The following is a 19,832-nucleotide window of genomic DNA, read 5'->3' on the forward strand; positions in this document are numbered from 1 at the left end:
CGTTCGAACGTCAACACGAGTCGAGATTTCCGAGGAAACAGCTCACGTTGACGTTAGTTCTGATACTCCCTAACTTAAGTTATCCAAGTTGACTTAAGTTATCCAAGTTAACTTAAGTCAAGTCAGATAATTCTTTTGTAATGAAAACGTAAACACTCGCCGGGAGTTACCGCAGTGTCAGCTGTTTAATTCACACAGCGTGTGCAGTAACCATGGTAACAACGGACACTGAGTGGAGGATCGATGCAGGTCAGATTTTGGGAAATATCCCTCATATCTCTGAAACTAAAAAACGGTCGTTCATCAACTGTGCTGATAGTTTTCCAGCAGGACAGCTGAGAGAAGAAAAACTCAAACTGTCGGAGCAGGTTTGATCGTTCAGGTTTAAAATCCACGTTTTCACAGCAAGCGGCTCTGTTCAGGAGAAATATGTTTTATATGTGCACCGTGTGAAGCCTGCTGTACTAAAATCACTGAATGAAGAGCAAACAGTGCGTCGCATTGTCGCGAGAACATGCGTGTATTTATTAAATGTATAAATGTTATGATACTTGATTCTAATCTGCTGCTGAGTCTCTGACGCTGATGGAAACGCAACAAACAGAACACAGAGCAAGAACACCTGTTCAACCAATCACATTCATTCCACTTTGTGACAAACTGAAGCGCTCACCTCGCATCATCGGGTTTTTTCCTTCAGTTTAACCTCCTAAGACCCAAACTCTTTCATGGCAGCATTTTTAAATTCTCTTTGCTATTTGGGCTGTTTGGGACCTGATGAATATAAAAACAAAGAATTTACATATATATATATATTTTTTTTTTTACCGGATTTTATCTCTGACAAAAATAAGATCAATATATGAGGACATTTGTTTTAAAATTCAATAGAACATTTGCAGTATATTGTCCTTATAAGTGGTTATCAGGCCCTTGTAGAGTAAAATTTTGTATTTTGGTCTAGACATCCCAAAATGAGATGTCCACATATGTGGACGGCAGTGTAACAGCCACTATGGTGTGGTGTCCCTTTAAGACACCCAAGTCGAGGGTTGATGGTGTCATCAGTTTGTGCCACTGCTCTCTCTCTCTCTCTCTGTGATGGTGTGGACATGTGCTTGCACGCTAGTACATGAGGAGGGACGGATTTTATGTTTTACCTCTCCAGACACCTTTGTTTGCAACGTTATGGGTTGTACGAACACTGTGCGCTATGTTTGTTAAGCTGCAGCCGTTCAACCGGGCTTATATGGTTGATGAAGAGAAGGTATATTAAAGAACACACTGTGGAATCCCCAACGCCAGCGTGAGTGTGTATTCTTTTGGCTACCCTGCTAGGTGTTTTGCCGCCTCCTCTCAACCACTAAACGCAACCCGACGTTACAAAATGGCGCCCGAACATCTTCTCTTGGACCTCAGTATGCAGTATCTTCGAGCAGCGGATGATTGATACACTGAAAGGTACATAGCGGCAAAGTAGAGCTAGTAGTAGCCTGCCATACTTCGCGGAGACAGACCAGGCTGGCCTCGACGCGGACGTCCGATTCGCCGGATCACGGAAGTGTGTTTCTACGGCAACGAGTGGAGCCGCCGCAGCGCTGTTTTCGGGATGTATTATCGTCATCTGCCGAACGCCTTTACTGCGACATTTTTGGATTAACGTGGATTCACGCTACTTGGACGCGAGATGGATGCCGTTTCTTCATAGTTTCTGAAGTACACGTAAGCGGAGTAAAGCACACCGGATTTTTTTTCTTCCTCGCCAGCTGAGCTCACGCTGCAGACTTTGCTTCGTTCGTATGGTCTCTGCAAGTGGGAACTTTTCCACGGGACAAACCTCTATACCGCGTCAGGACTGGACAAGTTTGGTGTCCTCTGGAAAATCGCCGAACTGATGTAGTGAGTGTATTTAAAAAAAAAAAAAAAAAAAAGGAAAAAAAAAAAAAGACCGCTGTCTATATTTCAAACTGATTTGCTATTGATTCTCACTGGCTTATCTGTCCTTATTGAAATGCTGTTTTAAGTGCATCTGACTTGAAAAGGTGTTGCTCATACTCAGTTACTCGTAAGTTTGGATCTATTTTACACCTAAATGCTTTTGATCCAGGGTGTTTGCTCCTTCCACCTCCACGTTTCAAAGTCAGATAAGACATGTGTAGCTAAACTTCAGAATTCACATGTTTCATATACTTTTGTGTGACCAGAACTGAAGTTGATTTCTGCTTAACTGCTACCTTGTATAGATTTGGGTCTTTGATAAGTGTGTATTATGGCTACTCATCCTGACTTGAATGACATGTGTGATGATATAGACTTTATGTTACACCCCAACCGACTTACTGCCAGACATAGTACTGCTGACCTTGGGCATAAAGTGCAAAGTCTGCAAGCAGAGGTTGATATGCTTCAGCAGTGTCTTCATGACTCTTTGGACCTCCAGAGGAATATTCTGGAGCAGTGGACTCAACAAAAACGACCAGTCCCAAAAGTGCCAGCTGCCCAGATTACTCACCCTTTTCCTCAGGCCTCCTCTACCCCATATGTGCCAGGCCTGCCAACCAGGGAAACGCAGCAATCTATCTCAACACCTGGCCCCACGCAGCCCGCCAGAGCCTTGTCACAATCTCACTCAGATTCACTGGAGCTAATTAATACAACCAGAGTCCTTGCTGCGGCATTGCACCAAGCTAAATTGGAGCCCAAGGTGTTCGCTAATGACGGCAGCCTTCACCCGGAAGAATGGCTGCAGTCTGTTGCTGCTTATAAAACCTCCTTAGACCTAACAGATGCCCAAATCCTCAGAGAGCTGCCACACTTCCTAGCTAAGGAACCAAGAAAGTGGTCTAATGTGCTCATTCCTCACGTATCTACATGGGCTAAGTTTTGTGAACTTTTCAGAACCGTCTTCTTGCCTGCTGACAACCAGGAGCAGATTTTGAGAGGCATCCTGGACTGTTTCCAGCACCCCGAAGAACCTCTGCCAACGTTTGTTGCCCACATGCTCAGTGAATTTAGGAGACTGAGGAACCCACCATCTGAACTGGAGCAAATTGAGCTCATCTGTAAACACGCAGTGGAGAAGTACAGAGTAGCGCTGTACGGAACGCCTGTAAAGTCAGTAATTGATCTAGTGCTGCGTGCCCACGAGCTGCATTCTGTTCTTGGCACTAACCTTTCACGGCCCTCCCGAGCTCAGCCGAAAAACAGAGCTGAGGGAGGACCCCGCTGTTTCAAATGTGCCATGCCTGGTGTTACCTCTCGTTCGTGCCCTAACTGTTCCACTGATTTTCAGGGAGCTCGACACTCTCCCAGGATGGCTCCGGAGCTTCCCCAAACGCTGTCTCCTGACCAACATCCAGTAACTCAGCCTGCCGATCCAGATGAAACTGGCGGGGTCAGGGAGACGAGAGCAACGGGCAGGAGGCCGGGAAACTTCAGGGGGGGGAGAGTGTTTCACAGGGGCAACCCTCCCCCCAACCAATAACTCAGCCCTCATCGCCTTTGTCAAATCAAAGTGTGCCACCAGTGCTCAATCACGTTGAAGATGGAACTTCGCAAGCATCGTGGAACACCCCTCTCAGAGTTAAAGTGAACTTTAATGGGGCGGCTCTGGATGCCACACTAGATACAGGAGCATCTCTTTCAGCAGTAAATGCAGACCTGTTATCTAAGAGACACCGAAACCAGTCATTAGAGAATCCGTGGGATTCTCCCCCAATAAGACTGGCCAATGGCACCAACTGCAGTCCATTAGGAATAACCTGGCTGACCATTGGATTTATGGGCAAGCGAGTCTATCAGCGGTTTGTGATAGTGCAGGACCTGTCATCCCCCTTTGTTCTTGGGATGGACTTCATGACTCGCACTTCACTGACAATACATGTCCCAACAAGAACTGTAATTATGGATGATAATCCCCCATGTCTTGATGAACTCTGTGAAAATGGCTTTGTGGAAGCTGATCTTGAGTGTGGAACTATGACCCTGCAGAACACCCCGCAACTCCATGATAAGGCTGGAGAAGCTAACTTGGATTCTGAGGAACGGGAAGAACTGTTGGAGTTGTTAAATAGTTTTGGTGACCTGTTTGATGGCCACCTTGGTCGCACTTCTCTGGCAGAACATGTCATTGTAACTGGGGATGCAAAGCCTGTTAACTTGCCACCATACCGCACCTCACCAGCTAAAAAGCAGATCATAGAAGAGCAAGTGGAAAAAATGCTACAGGATAACATCATCGAACCTGCATCAGGACCATGGGCAGCCCCCGTGGTCATTGTGAACAAACCCCCCCGCGAACCACGGTTCTGTGTTGACTTCCGTGGTCTGAATCAGCTGACCGTGAAGGATTCTTACCCACTCCCGCGAGTGGATGAATCACTGGACTTTCTGTCGAGAGGGAAGTTTCTCACAACACTAGACCTCGCTCGAGGTTACTGGCAGGTCCCCATTGCTGAAGAAGCTAAACCAAAGACTGCTTTTATCACGCACTGTGGCCTGTTTCAGTTCAGAGTCCTTCCTTTCGGCCTGTGTAACGCCCCTGCGACTTTTCAGCGGCTTATGAACAATGTTCTAGCTGGCCTGATTTATAAGTCCTGCGCGGTGTATCTAGATGACATTGTTGTCGCATCACCGACCTTTGAGCAACACCTGCTTGACTTAAAAGAGGTCCTTGGTAGGCTTCAGTCCGCTGGCCTCTCTTTAAAGCTGAGCAAATGCCAATTCTGCCTTTCAGAACTCACCTTCCTTGGTTATCGGGTTACGCCGGCTGGCATTCATCCTGACCCTGACAAGGTGAGAGCTGTGACTGACTTCAGAGTGCCGACCACAACAAAGCAGGTGCGACAGTTCCTTGGCCTGACTGGCTACTATCGCCGCTTTGTGCAGGACTATGCCCGCCATGCAGAGCCACTCTTCGCCCTCACTAAAAAGGACGTACAGTTTCACTGGGATGACAAGTGCCAGGCAGCTGTGGACTTTCTGAAACATTCAATAACCTCAGCGCCGGTCCTCAGGTTCCCAGATTTTTCGCGTCCATTCTTCATTCACACTGATGCATGCGATGCTGGTCTTGGGGCAGCATTAATGCAAAAAGATGAGGATGACAAAGACGTTGCTGTAGCTTTTGCTAGCCGGGCTATGCACAAATCGGAAAAGCCCTACTCAACTCCAGAGAAGGAGTGTCTGGCCGTGATCTGGGCCTTGGAACATTTCCGACCCTATGTCGAAGGCTTGCACGTCACCATTTACACCGACCACAGCAGCCTCAAGTGGTTGATGTCTCGACCGAATCCCTCTGGCAGGCTTGCTCGGTGGTCTCTGCGCCTTCAAGACTTTGACTTCAGCATCATCCACAAACCTGGAGAACGTAATAAGGTGCCCGATGCCCTTTCCCGTAATCCTCTACCAGATGTGGATGCCCCCATTGATCTTCTCCCTCCCTATGCCGTGATTGGGAGCATGGACCTTCGTGCTCTACCTTCTGTGATTGTTTCGGACCGCCTGCATGTTCGTCAGCTGCAGCTTGAGGACCCAGTCACAGGCCCGTTGCTCAATCAACTGGAAACTGACCAACAAACGGGGGAGAATAATCAAGATCTGGAACAGTACGTTGTCCATGACAGTCTCCTCTATTTCCTCGACCCAAAGACAAAGTGTGGTCTCCACCCACTCAAGCAGCTTAAACTGTTTGCTCCTACTGCCCTCCGTGGTTATCTGCTCAAATATTACCACGATCATCCCACAGCTGGACACCTGGGCATTGCAAAAACGCTGGCACGCTTGCGTCTCAGATTCTTCTGGCCACACATGAACTCTGACGTGAAAAAGTATGTGGTCTCATGTTGTTTGTGTCAAACCACTAAGCCGAGTCAAAGAAAAACAGCAGGCCTTATGGTCCCTATCCAGCCACAAAGACCATGGGAGTACGCAGGGGTGGACTATGTTGGCCCACTGCCCCGCACACAAAGGGGGAATGCTTATATCCTTGTTTTTGTGGACTATTTCTCAAAATGGGTCGAGGTGAGTGCTGTGAGAGAAGCCACTGCTCAAGTTGCTGCGAACAATTTCATTACTGACATTTTTGCCCGACATGGTTCTCCCTCACACCTTATTTCTGATAGGGGAACGCCTTTCGTCAGTGAACTCTTTGAGCATGTTTTGTTGACTCTTGGGACTGAACACAGACTAACAACTGCATACCATCCTCAAACGAATGCAACTGAGCGTGTAAATCGCACTTTGAAAACGGCCATTCGAGCCTATGTTGGGGATAAACACACCTCTTGGGACAAGTATCTTCCCCAGATCTGTTTTGCACTGCGCACTGCGCCTCACGAGAGCACAGGCCTGAGTCCGTCCATGATGCTGTATGGGCGAGAGTTGGACACGCCCTTGGACCTTGTCACTCAACCCTCCTGGGAGGGACTGAGCGACCCGGAAACATCCCACTCAGATAACCTGAGAGCTTCGCTTCGGGATGCTCACGAACATGCTCGCTTGGTGCTCGGAGAGAGTCATGAAAGGCAAAAGCGCTACTATGATCTGAGACGTCGCACGGTTTCTTATGAAGTTGGGGACCTCGTCAGGGTAAAGTCACACCCAAAATCAGATGCATCGTCCAACTTCTCTGCTAAGTTGGCCCCGCTTTACACGGGTCCCTACCGCATCTCCAAGAGGATGTCGGATGTGAATTACTCTCTCACCACAGTGGACACTGGGGAGAGAGTGGGAGTTTTTCATGTTGCGAACATGCAACCATTCCATACCTGGGACTCAGCTTTGTCTAGCCAGCGTGCGAAGCTAAATGCTACAGCAGCTTTGGATCTCAGTGTCCCGGACAGCAGTTTGCCTCCTGCTCTTTCAGTCCCGGGCCGCATTGACTGTGACGCGGTTGACGCAACTCCCGCGGTCTTTAGCAACGCCCCTGCTGAGACTGACTTTGACTGTGCTGACGCTGCCCCGCTTGTCATGGACCAGAACTCTTTCCAAGAGACTGCTGATGTTGCTCTGGAGACAGAGGTTAACAGTTCACCTCCTGCTGCCGATGGGTGTGCTGTTAGAGGTTCTTATGACCTCAGACCAAGACGAGTTCCTAGGGTCACCGCTGACTGGTCGGTCAATAGGTGGACCAACCCTTTTCATACTGACAGATTTGACATAAAGTGACCTTGTTTGCTTTCTGATGTGTTTCATGTGGTCTACTGTTGTCACAGGACCGTTGTTTGAGTTTTCTACGATTCATGTTGGCACTGTTTTCATGTTGTGGTGATATGTTCATGCTTACTGTTGCAATTTTTGGGGAAACGGTGGAAACGCAATGTAACAATAAGAGGGAATTTCATTCTGTCATTGTCCTGGCTATCCTAAGCTTATTTTCTTTCTTTGACATTTATTTGAATGGGCATTCACCATGTGGGACACTGTCATGTATGCCAGGTTGTCAATTTTGGACTGTACATTCCCCTATTTTGGTTTTAACGTCTTATCCTGCTGACCATGTATGGAGGCTGGTTAAGTTTGAACTGTACCTTTGCTGTGTTCGGCTGGGGACAGCCTTTGTTTAACCGGGGGGGAATATGTAACAGCCACTATGGTGTGGTGTCCCTTTAAGACACCCAAGTCGAGGGTTGATGGTGTCATCAGTTTGTGCCACTGCTCTCTCTCTCTCTCTCTGTGATGGTGTGGACATGTGCTTGCACGCTAGTACATGAGGAGGGACGGATTTTATGTTTTACCTCTCCAGACACCTTTGTTTGCAACGTTATGGGTTGTACGAACACTGTGCGCTATGTTTGTTAAGCTGCAGCCGTTCAACCGGGCTTATATGGTTGATGAAGAGAAGGTATATTAAAGAACACACTGTGGAATCCCCAACGCCAGCGTGAGTGTGTATTCTTTTGGCTACCCTGCTAGGTGTTTTGCCGCCTCCTCTCAACCACTAAACGCAACCCGACGTTACAGCAGGTCCTAGGAGGTTAAGTGCCCGTGTGAAGAAATATTTAGGTCTAAAAACTAAGGTCAGTAATGTGTTAGGAAATTACGTTCTATAAATCATTAATACTGCTCTTTGTAAAATGTGTAATTCTTTAACTATTGACAAAAAGTCACAGCATCACTTCAAGGAAATATCACAGTTCTTCATAATTTTCTGAACCAAAATACAAAATGATTGTGTATGAAATGTGTATGAAACGTCTCATATATTTTAACAAAGGGACCTAGGAACTAGAGTACCTGTTTTTTTTAATGTTTTGCATGATTTGATTTCTGCTTTGTATCACTTTTTTCTACTGCTGGTGAGAAGCAGTCGTCTGCTTAGACGTGAGAAAACTGGTGTAATTTTTAGGCTTTCATATCCTATTTCTGTTTCACATCTCAGAGGCCACACTTTCCTACTGAAGATAACAATCTTTAAAAAAAACTATGTCATCAATCAGACATTTGCTGCCACTTCAGCTACTGCTGTCTGTGGGTTTTAATGTGGTGTAAACAGGAAGAATAGGTTTGTAAGGAGCTCATGAAGTTACAAACATGACTTCAAAAAGTTAGGCAAAATCTGTATATGCTCCATTTTTTTCAGATTATTTCCATTTGTGGATCAATTCACAACTGCTGCTCTAGTGAGTATTTCTATGTAACGGAGAGAAAAAAGGACACTCTGTCCCATGTTTTCTTCCTCCAACCCTGGCAGCAAACTCTGTTCAGTATACAAGGAAATATGAGATGTGGAAGATAAAAATGTTTTAGTGCTAATAATTACATCTATGAAACTACCAGTATTTCAAGTTTTGTTAGCAGATTCTGTACTTGTCTGAATCAGCCGTCTGGTCTGGTGCTGTAAGCACAAGTGAAAGGTAAGAAAATGTGCTGTCACTAATTATCACCTATACTGTACAAAGATGGATAGTTTCTGCAATAAATATAAAAAATAAATAACAATCATTGAATATTTCACGAAATCACATTTGCTTTCATATAACCAAATAGTTTTAGTTTGTGTTCACTAAAAATCAAAATAAATAGACTCCATGTGTGGGTATTGCAGCAGAATTAATGAGTAACCTAATTCTTATTGTGTAGAAGATTTATCTAATGATACTAGAATACCTGCTTATATGCTTGTTTTGATTTTCTACACAAGTCTGTGGTTGTGACTTCTTGAATAAGCCATCAGCTGGACCTTCACACCACTGAAGATTATGATAATTAACTGTATAAGAAGGATGGAGTAGCTCCTTGTCATGAAAAAGATCTGTCATGTCCTTAAGAAACAGGAAAAATACACCAAAGGCCTGACACAGAGCTTTTACACATGCATCTGTCTCAATCCATCTCCTGTTCACTGATCCCTCATCACAAATGGTCTCAGTGGGAGGATGGATGTGAAGAAGCCTTTCTTTATTAAGGATACAGGCTAGGCTTCTGCAGTTAAACAAGAACTGTTATGAATATCAGTGGCAACAGCTCTGAATCTGAATTAAAATTTGGGGGATTGAACTGTCATCAGTGGGTTTGTTTGTTTGTTTTTTTGCATGACAATGATCCCAAACACACTGCCAATGAGATGAAAGTATTCGTGAACAGAAAATCACACAGGGGAACAGTATCAGTCATGGACGGACCTCTGCAGACTCCAGACCTCAATATTATTGAAGCAGTGTGACAAAGAAATAGGAAAAAAACACAGCAACCAAGAAAGGGCTTTGATATGTAATCCAAGATCTCTGGAGTAAAACTTCTGAAGATTACTTAAAGAAACAGCAAAAGATTTTGCCCAAAAGAGTTCCAACAGTCCTAAGAATAAAGGTGGTGACACCAAATGTTGCCTTTCCAGCTCATTAGAAACTCTGTTTGCCCTATGAACTGCATTTGTACATAGCACTGTGCTGCCCCTTTAAGGCAGGTATGATAATTTGGCTGTGTTTTTTGTACCAGCAGACTTGCCGTAGTTCTTTTCCACTAAAAACAGCCTTAAAGCTAAACTGTTGTTTTTTCTACTCTTTGTTCATTTGTTCCTGCTGAGCCTGAGAGAGCAAACGCCTGTAAGGAGTTGTTTCTATCTTTTCCGCGACAGGTTTGTGTAACAGTTTCGAGTTTTGCGTGAGAAGTCTCAGTGGGAGAATGACTGTGAAGAAGCCTTTCTTAAAGAAGGCAAACAGGGATAAACGGCTGGGCTATTCCAAATTACACAAGAACTAGACTGAAAATCAGTGGTCAGATGGAGTGATGAGTCCAAATTGAAAATTTTTGGTACAGAAATATTCTGAATAAAGGTGGTGACATTAAATAGAGCCTTTCAAAATTATTAGAATTGTGCAGACTCTGTTTTTGCCTTATGTACTCTCATGGATCTCCAGTACTCCTCTGCGTTTCTGCCAGTACTCTCTGTCTCGCTCCATCCTTGGGCTCTTTCTCTTCCTTTCTGTCGCTCATGGTGTGTGTCTCTGGATAACCACCTTTCAGTGGTGGGGTCTTCCTGGATATCCGCCCACCTCCTGGCACACCTGGGATAATCAAGCTCACCTGGTGGTCATCACCCAGTCTGCTGGCAGCCTACTTAAGCTGGAAGCAAACCTTCATTCTTTGCCTGAGTGGTGCACTGCCAGTGTTAGTGCACCTCTCTGTCTGGTCAGTCTGTTATATCTCAGAAAATTGTTAATCTCACTGTGCAAAAGCCTGGATGCTTCCCTGCAGTGGTGTTCATGTGTGAGAGAGATTAGTGAGCAAATTTCTGTGTCTGTGTGGATTAAACCCCAGAGACTTGCATTCACCAACAGACCCACTACCTGAAGACAGTTTTAGTTAAACAGCTACGTCCACTGTAAATAAACTCACTGCTTTCCTGTGCTTGCTGTTTTTGTATGTAGCTAATGTATGTTTTCTACATGTTTGTAATAAATCACTCCAGCTTTTTCTATTTGCCAATAAAAATATCAAGAAATGAAGGATGACTCAAAATCCTGTGAAAACATGCCAAATAATCAACATCAGAGATAAAAACCTTTTATGTAACAAAGGTTATTTTTCCTTTATGTTATTTTCGGTTCCTAATGGCTGTGTTACTTTTAGCAACAGCAGTACTGGAGAATGTTCACAACAAAATCATGATTTGTGTTTATTAGTTTGGCTGACTGCTGCTGGCTTCATGTTCATGGGCTGCTGTGAGTACGAGGTTTGTAAAGTAGGTCACCACAGCTTCCTTGTTTAAGACAAACTCATCACATTACAGATTTTACCCACTGGTTCAGCTGGAAGCAGCCCTGAGACAAGTAAGGCCAAAGTTTACACTTATTCATATTTTCTCTACATGAAAACGAGGATAGTTATGAAGAAACTGACTCATAACTAGAACAGCTGAATAACTACTGAAGTTGTGGTACTAACTTCTTTTCCTTTGTTCTTGTCGTGCACTTCTGTTTCAGTGTAGCTAATGTAAATGTGTGTGCAGGTAATGTATTAAGTTTATATTAAATTATTTGATGGAGACCTGATGACAGATCAGTCATTTGTGTTCACATCTTTATATAAAATAGCAGTAAATACAACAGGTGATCCTGGTGAACACAAAATAACAAAATAGTTACCCATAGAATGCATCCAGTTCATTCAGTACACATACATATTAGACTCCAATGAATGTTCAAAGTTAAGCCTTTAAGGAGTTTACAAAAATTAAAAAAAACCTGCAGAGAGTTGTTGTTATATTTTTTTTTACTGTTTTTGGTGTGTTGGAACATTTTTTGAGGAATTTCTGAATCAATTTTATTCACAATCATAGATTTAATAACATAACAACATGTTTAAATTTGTGCAAATAAAATTTTTATAGACAGTTCTGTACATCTAACAAAATCTGACCAAAATCAGTTAAGTTTCAATCAAGTGCTATCAAACTGGTTTTAAGCCGGTTTTTCTTCATCTCAGCTTTATTTTACAGACGTGTCCCTGTCGGCACAAGTTGAGGCTCTTTCATGTTTTTACTTTCAGCTCAGCAGAAGTTGCTTCTTCTTAACTAATGTCATCAATAATTTAATGTCTAAATAATTACACTAATACTCTGCTGTGTTTTCCTTTACTTGCTATGCCATAAAGTGTTTTACAGAGGAAGAGGTCCTCTTAGATTCATATACAACAACCCCATCACAGAAAATGATCAAGAAGAGCGTTATGTCCTTGAAGTGATGATGTGGATCAACATGTGTGTCTGCCTTCCTTTGACCATACTGATCACCTACTGTGTGTTTTATGCAGTAAGTAAATAATAATTAATATTTATATATTTTTTTATGAGTCTGTGAGTATTTGAATGATTTTAAGATTTAGAAGAAAGAAAGAAAAACACTGGTAGCGTTTCTAATTATTTGAATTCATCATCATGAAAATGAAATCATTAGCTCCATCCTCACACATATTCTGCACCACATCATTTGTTTGAAGCCAGCTCACCTCCTGCAACCACTTTTCCGAGAATACGCGCTTGTTTTGCAGTTCGGACTCCTTCTGACATTTCTTTGAAAGTGGAGGGACACCAAAGTATTTGCTTAAAGGAGCTTGCTTCTTCAACATCTTTAAGAGTTCTAAACAAATGTCTGTCCTCCTCCAGAAAATCTGTAAACCATTTTTCCAAAAAATTAGCTACAGCCAAATGAAAGAATTTAGAAAAATCAGTACAAGGAAGAGAAATTCACAGCCTTATAGGAGACAGAGAAGAAGCAATGAGAGTAATTAAACAGCTGAATTTAGTCACTCAGTTTACGCTAAAAATATGGTTTAATCAAACTGGAAAAAGAGCTCAGACTGCTTCAATGGATCGCTTATAATAAGGGTTTTTTCCCTTGTTCTATGGACCAAAGATTTAAACAGTGGATTCCTAATGGATTAACAGCGATATGTACACTAATTAAAGATAGGAATTCTATGAACTTCCAGGAGATTAAACAACAACATATGTAAAACTGAAGTGGCAGAGAGACTTGGGACTGAACATATTTGATGAGGAATGGTCACAAATCTGGAAAACACGTGCCTGAAGATTACATTGCTGGAAAAATGTATTTAGATTTTTTATGACACCCAGAATTAGGAACAAACACACTTCATTACCACAACCGTGTTGGAAAAGCTGTGGAGATGTAATTGTGAATCATTCCCATGTATTTTGGTTCTCTCCCAAAATCCAGAAATTTGAGGAAGATGTTCATTTAGTTATAGGTTAAAATTCTGGGTTATGCTGTATCTCAGTCTTGTACATTATTATGTCTTGGTGTCATTACAGGAAATGTGTTCAACAAAGATAGAGACATATTGAAAATTATGCTATCAGCCTGTAAATTGGCAATCACAAGAAAATGTACAAGATAGACCCACCATCGCAGGATGAATAGATCAAAATTATAGATGAAATACAAATCATGGAACAATTGACTTAGAGAATAAGGACTCAGGAAGATCAATACCATTGAAAGTGGGAGAAATGGACTGAGTACAAACTCGACAGGATAAAGACCATCACACTGATAATGAGAAATAATCAAATTGTAGAAAAATGGTGACCCAACACGTTCTTTTTTTCACCTGGTTTATTTATTTATTTACCTACTTTTTATTTTATCATTTTTTTCTTTCTTTTTATCTTCTGTTTGTTGTTATCCTCTACCCCCACTGTACAATGTTTAAATAAAAACAATAAAAAGAAAGTTAAAAAAAAGAAAGTAAAAAGAAAGATATAACATATGTGTGTGAAGGAGAGGAAATAAAGTGGAAATTTAATTTTAACATGTATTTCCTACAGGTGCAAAGAGTTAAGGTCCCCATCATCTTTTACACAAACCTCCTCATCTCCAATCTAATCCAGATGTGTATAATGATTGCTTGGGTGGCGAGAGTGGAACGAAGCATCTGTGTTATGATTCACGTCTCATGTGCTATGGCCAGTCTTTACTTCAAGATGTGCATCGCTTTGGAAAGGTACTTCCATCTGTGTACTTGGATGTCTATGAATGTTGTTTTCTACTGGAAAGCATCATTATTGTCAGAAACATACCATTCTGTACTGTGATAATCATAATATGTTCGCATCCTGTGTTACAGATGTTTCTTCTTTGCCTACCCACTGTTGGACTGCCTCAGACAAACTAGGAGTTCTGTGATGGTCTGTGTCCTGGTCTGGGCTTTTTGTATTGTCAGTGTTCCTCTTGCCATAATCTTAAAAGAATTTGTACGTTTAATTATTTATGCCCTCCTTCCTGCCCCTATGTCCATCTTCTGCTTAGCCTGGACTTTCACAGCCCTGCCTGCTGCCACCTCAGTGCCCACTGAAGACAAACGAAGAAGTCTGGGAACTTTGGTTCTGTTGTTCTTTAACTACTTTGTCATGATTCTTCCCACACTGATTTTTCCAATTTTAGATTTTTTAGCAGATATAAATTTATTCTGTCATTTCATTCCAGTTTCAATCTTGTTTCTGCTTTGTCCTTTTGTGGACTTGATTTTGTTCCTTTTCATGCAAAAAGGATGCATAGACAAGCTGCTAGTCTGTCTGTGCTGCTGTATTATGAACATCACTGTATCAGATGTAGCAGCTGATTATCACTGTAACTGATGGTAACACGGAAAGGACAGCTGATGCAGTCAAAGTGAGTCAAATGTAGATAGAACAGAGAAAATAATCAAACAGCATCCTTTACAAATATTATTTAATGTTGCCATCAAACAACAGATAAATACCAAGAATCTGAGCAGTACTGCTCTCAGCTGAAGTGGCTCTGGTTTTAGATTTCCAATTAATGTTGTATTTACTATATATATATATATATATATATATATATATATATATATATATATTATAAGGATAGCATAATATTGTATCTTAGCTCAACAGATCAAAGGAAGAATATAACTATATATATGTATACACACACACACACACAGAACACACACACACACACACACACATATATATATGTATGTTTTGTATAAAATTGTATATTGCAATACAATAACCATTTTAGTACTGAGGTTGTGCTTGCTGGCTGATTACAGTTAATTTAGTAATGAAGTTTCTACACCACCACTATATTCGAATATTATTGTAAATAACTGGACTGAACAAACACACCAGCTGGTCATGTGGATAGAGGTTTTGTACAGATGAATTGCATACATTTCAAGGGAAACATTATTATTAAATGCTTAAGAATTTAACAAAGGTACAAAGAATTGTTGTTGCTCTTTTTGCTGCTGTGCAGTGCATTGTTTTCTTTAATATTTTAAAGGTTTTCTGTATAATTATCTGGGTTTATAGTCAACTGGATTTTTCACTTTTTGTTAAACTTACCATCATTATTGTATTATATATCTTGCAATAATATTACTAATATTAATAACAACTTTACTGATAAGTTTGCAGTCTCATCAAGTCTCTAAGATAAGATAAGATACGACTTCATTGATCACACGTTGGGGAAATTTGTGTGTACAGATAGCAGAAGAAAAATACAGACAAATAAAAAAGAAAGAAGATAATACACTATATACAACGGTAGCATACACAATATGTGATTATGGATATAAATTTAATTATTCTAAAGATTGCTCATCTCTGGGGTTATCAGCCACCTAAAGCAACCTCTAAGATATATATAATAATTTACTTGTACTACGAAATGAACATGCAGAAATATGTATAGAAAGACCTTAAACAGATTGCTTATTGGATATTGAAATTATACATGGTAGCACTTTCTATTACAGCTTGGTAATAAAGGTGAATAGTAGGATAACAAGGGGGAAACAACAGGGTAATAATCCGGTAATTTCTAAGTTATTACTATGCAACTACCAAAGTAATAACCATGTAATATCAAAATTCTCCTGACCATTTATCAATGGTCATGAGAATGAAGATTGGGGAAACCTGCAGTCAGCTGAGACTGAAGAAGTCACTTGGATAAGTGACAAAACGTTTCTCCCACTGAAAACGCTACGTCCAGATGAACAGAATCAACTTTTGTAGGTCCCAGATAGGTACATTTTTCTCCAAAGCCTAATGAAGGGGGTTAACCTTGCAACTGCTCTAGGTAGGATATTTTATAGCACTTTAGTTTTAATCTTGCAGGCCTGCTAAAAAGGACAGATTATTAAATTTGCGTATCCAAAAATGTTGATCTCTCCATAGGGATTAAACCTGACAAGTTTTCTTTAAGTGCACTGTAAAAAATCTTAGGGACTGGTTTAGGCCATGGATGAGTATAATTTTTTGCCTGGAAAGAGAAAGCAACCCAAAGCTAACTGCCAGGATTACACTTTTTTTTACTGAAAAATACATTAGCCAGATCAAACATGTTGCAATATTCTGACCCTTTCTCAACCTCCACACCAAGTCAGTCGGCCTCAGTTTTTTCCTGGTTTTCCTTAACCTGATTTTCACGTGTCCCCACACTAAAAACAGTCTTCATTGTTCCTCCATGTTCTCTTCTCCCTCCTTGTTATCTTCTTCCTCCTTCTGTCTGCTGCTGTCTTTCTCTCCCACATCCCGCAGCAGTTCATGGCTGTGACATCCCATATGAAAAAGATATATTTAAATCTTATAAAGTTTGCATCTGTCTTGTGTGAAACATGTATGAAAAGCATACAAGAGTGAAAACAGATACAAGATCCCTTGAAAAATTACATAAATGAAACTTGTATGTTTTGGATACTTCCTAAAACAATATATGAAAGTAATGAGAAAGTGGCCGCTTTCATGAGTAAATCATATAAGCCTTCTATGATTCACTATATGAAGTTTGTTCTATTTCTTTTCCACATGGGATGTGCATTCTCAGTGATCCTTTGGGCAATTTTTCTTCAGCCTTGTCTTGTTTTTCAGTCTCTTCTGTTGAAACTTTACTCCATCTGTGGCAAATTTCAAACTCAGACAGTCTTTCCGAGTCCACTCAGACACAGTGATATTGCAGGTGAACTTCCCAGCTTGTGATTCTCCATCCACCAAACTGTTTAATGTGCAACTGCTCCCTTTAACGTTTAAGGCATTTTTCAAGAATTATCTTTCATAATTCTCAGAATGCATTCAGTTTTATTAATTGTTACTTATTTATTCTTATTCTTTATTTATACCTTTATTATTGTTTATCTATAAAGAGTGTTTGGTTTCTCTTTTTTTTTCAAAAACAGGAAACTGGACTTTTTCTGTTTTAGGGTCTTTTAAGGTCTGGCCCGCCAAAAAAAATGTAATAATACTAAAAGGGGTTTTAGTATTATTTCATATTTTTTCATTCTACTTTATTTATTTTGTGTCCCCTAGGGGCAGCTGGTGACCTGCAGTATCACCCTCTGCTATCCAGTTTACTGTCTGCACCCTTGTCAGTCTGTCTGGCTGTTACCCCTGCTTCACTTCCTATTCCTTTTCTTACTCATGTCTCACTTTATGCCTCTGACACTTGCAAAATACTTCACTCAGAACATTCAAAATCACTCTTTCCACAGTTTGCAATACTTCACTCAGGACAGTCACAATCATGTTCTCACACAATTTACAATAGCACTATTCTATTTGTTGCACTGCCTTATGCGTTAGGGCAAACTCCTCGGCCAGGACAGCTGCCTCTTGTAACGTGGCCACCTTCTGCATGTTCAGGTACATCACTGTCTGCTCAGGAAAACAGTTCTTAAACTCCTCCAGCAATATTAACTCGCACAGCGACTTAAAGTCTACAACACCACTCGCCTGACTCCAACTATCAAACAATATACCCTTTTCCCTTGCAAACTCAAGAAAGGTTTGCGTGGGGGGCTTTCGGAGGGACCCAAAACACTGTCTGTAAGCCTCTGAGAATGGCACTCCATACCTTATCATACACCAAACTGTCCTCAAGGGTGAGAGCTGCACACACCTGCACCTTACCGACCAGTTTACACTGCAGCGGCAAAGGCCAAACCTCTTTGGGCCAGTGCAGGGCCAGGGCAATACGTTCAAACGCATTAAGGGCATCGCTAGATGGGTTGGAGAGTGACCAACCCCCCAACCACAAGAGCTTTCATATCTTCTTTTTTCAGCGACCTGGCCACCACAATACCGTAATGGGGCGGCAACAGCACAGAGATCATCCTTTCAACACCTCCCTAGATCCTCCACTGAAGGCTGCACATTAAAATCCTCTAACCTGAACTGCGCCATAACCGCCACACACCACGAGAATAATCTCGGACAAGTTCCCACTTATGTTACGCCCGCTCCCTTGCGCTGCTCTGACCGGTGGCCACCCCGGGTTTAAGGGAGGGGGCGTAACATATGGCCATTCACTGAAGCGAGGCCTTTCATGCATGTTAGTCTATGGTAGTACTAACAAGTTTCACTCTGGTATAATCCCACACCAACTGGAGATCAGCCACACTCTTAAATAGTGTGCTCCTAACGAGGCCATCAGCTGCAGCTAGTGATGGGCAGCAGGTGTGGCAGCCTCCAGTGCAGAAACACTTCAGGTGTTGCAATCCTTCCAGTGACCCAAAACATCCGGGAACAAACATAAACAGAGGCAGGGAGACGGAAGAAGAGGGAGAGAACACAACCAACACTATATACAGAAAGCAATACATTATCAAGAGGATCCCCAGCCCGAGGAAAAACAACAAGACACTTACCTCTCCCCAGAGAGGCAAGTGACGGAAGTGAGTTTGTTTCTACAGCATGTCCAAATAATATATTCAGTTCTCTGTAACTTGAATTTATGTGATTTTTTTTTTCTTATGGGATCATTTAAGGGTAAAATATAGATTATATATATATTTATATAGATTATAATCCGATATATATAATTATAATCAGATTATAAATATATAGTATATTTGTGTTCGTTCACAATAACATTTCCATTTCCTCTGATCTACTGAGTTTTAGAAATAATATTGTACTATTTATTATGTATATGATATTTATACGTAGCCAAGACAATCCTGCAAATGTAGCTGATTACAGTGATTTTAATAACGAAGCTGCTTTACCACAGGTTCAGATACTGCAGCAGGACAACAACTTCATGTCATCATCTCTCCTTTATTGTTAATAACTGGACTGAAGAGGCAGCAAGAATACTTGTGATGTGGATAAGAGTTTTGTACAATGTTGAAATACATAAAGTTTTTGTATCTTCAATGTTTTTAAAGATGTAAAAGAAGACTTTCCTGTAAATAATATATAAGTAATAAAAGTCTATGAGAAAAGTACTTGTTGTTGCTGTTATCTATGATCACAGTAAACCCGTCACCAACACATTTATGTTGTTAGTTGATAGTTTGAACCTTATGCAGATCTACCTTATCTCAATATGGTATCTCAATCATCTGTCATCTATGCAGGTAGAAATATTTCTATTTCTACCTAGCATCACCACAAATTATGACATCATAAAGACTGCTGATCACTGGATTTATAAACAACGTAGACAGTCACTGAGCATTAAAAGTATTTGTAAGAAGAATACATGGGAACACAGATTATATGAAAAAGACGACTGAAATTTTATATTTTGGGTAGTTTAACAATGACAGATATTAATAAATAACTGTTAACAATTTTTTTAAAAGCAAAAAATCAAAAAGTATCATAGATAAAAGCTTTACTTTTCCTTTACTTTGTATTATTAGTTTCATGTAGCCACTATGTTGGGTATAGAAAACAGCACAGATCAACTGATTAGTGTATACGAAACTTGAATGTGGTAATCTTGGGTAAGAAAGTGTTTCTATGCTGAAGAAAAACCCCATCTGCACTTTGAGTGTGACCACATGTCAGTGGGGGTGGGGTGTAAATTAGGCCACCACAACTTGCATGT

The 19,832-nt window shown here is 41.2% G+C and overlaps 1 protein-coding gene across 2 annotated transcripts; it reads left to right on the forward strand.

Moving 5' to 3' along the window:
- On the forward strand, nucleotides 1-14,759 carry LOC146560700 (uncharacterized). 2 transcript variants are annotated; one of them, XM_085296106.1, is made up of 3 exons: nucleotides 1-249; nucleotides 13,793-13,968; nucleotides 14,092-14,759. In XM_085296106.1, exons 1-3 carry the CDS (start codon nucleotides 244-246, stop codon nucleotides 14,600-14,602), a joined length of 693 nt encoding a protein of 230 aa, XP_085152232.1. In that variant the 5' UTR covers nucleotides 1-243; the 3' UTR covers nucleotides 14,603-14,759. The 2 variants fall into 2 exon arrangements, with proteins under 2 accessions (XP_085152232.1, XP_085152231.1); XM_085296105.1 differs by lacking the exon at nucleotides 1-249 and having other exon boundaries at nucleotides 13,571-13,968.
- The last annotated feature ends 5,073 nt before the right edge of the window (nucleotides 14,760-19,832 follow it).

The sequence above is a fragment of the Mchenga conophoros genome, linkage group LG13 (assembly GCF_057382185.1).
Source record: "Mchenga conophoros isolate Kocher_MC1m ecotype Shallow Benthic linkage group LG13, M_conophoros_male_GT1.1, whole genome shotgun sequence".
NCBI classification, from domain to species: Eukaryota; Metazoa; Chordata; class Actinopteri; order Cichliformes; family Cichlidae; genus Mchenga; species Mchenga conophoros.

What these genes read in the sequence shown, in the direction of transcription:
- LOC146560700 (XM_085296105.1), top strand. Translation starts at nt 13,778, where the DNA reads ATGTATTTCCTACAGGTGCAAAGAGTTAAGGTCCCCATCATCTTTTAC. An exon ending in ATGTGCATCGCTTTGGAAAG is followed by an intron (nt 13,969 to 14,091) that starts GTACTTCCATCT and finishes CCTGTGTTACAG; the next exon opens with ATGTTTCTTCTTTGCCTACC.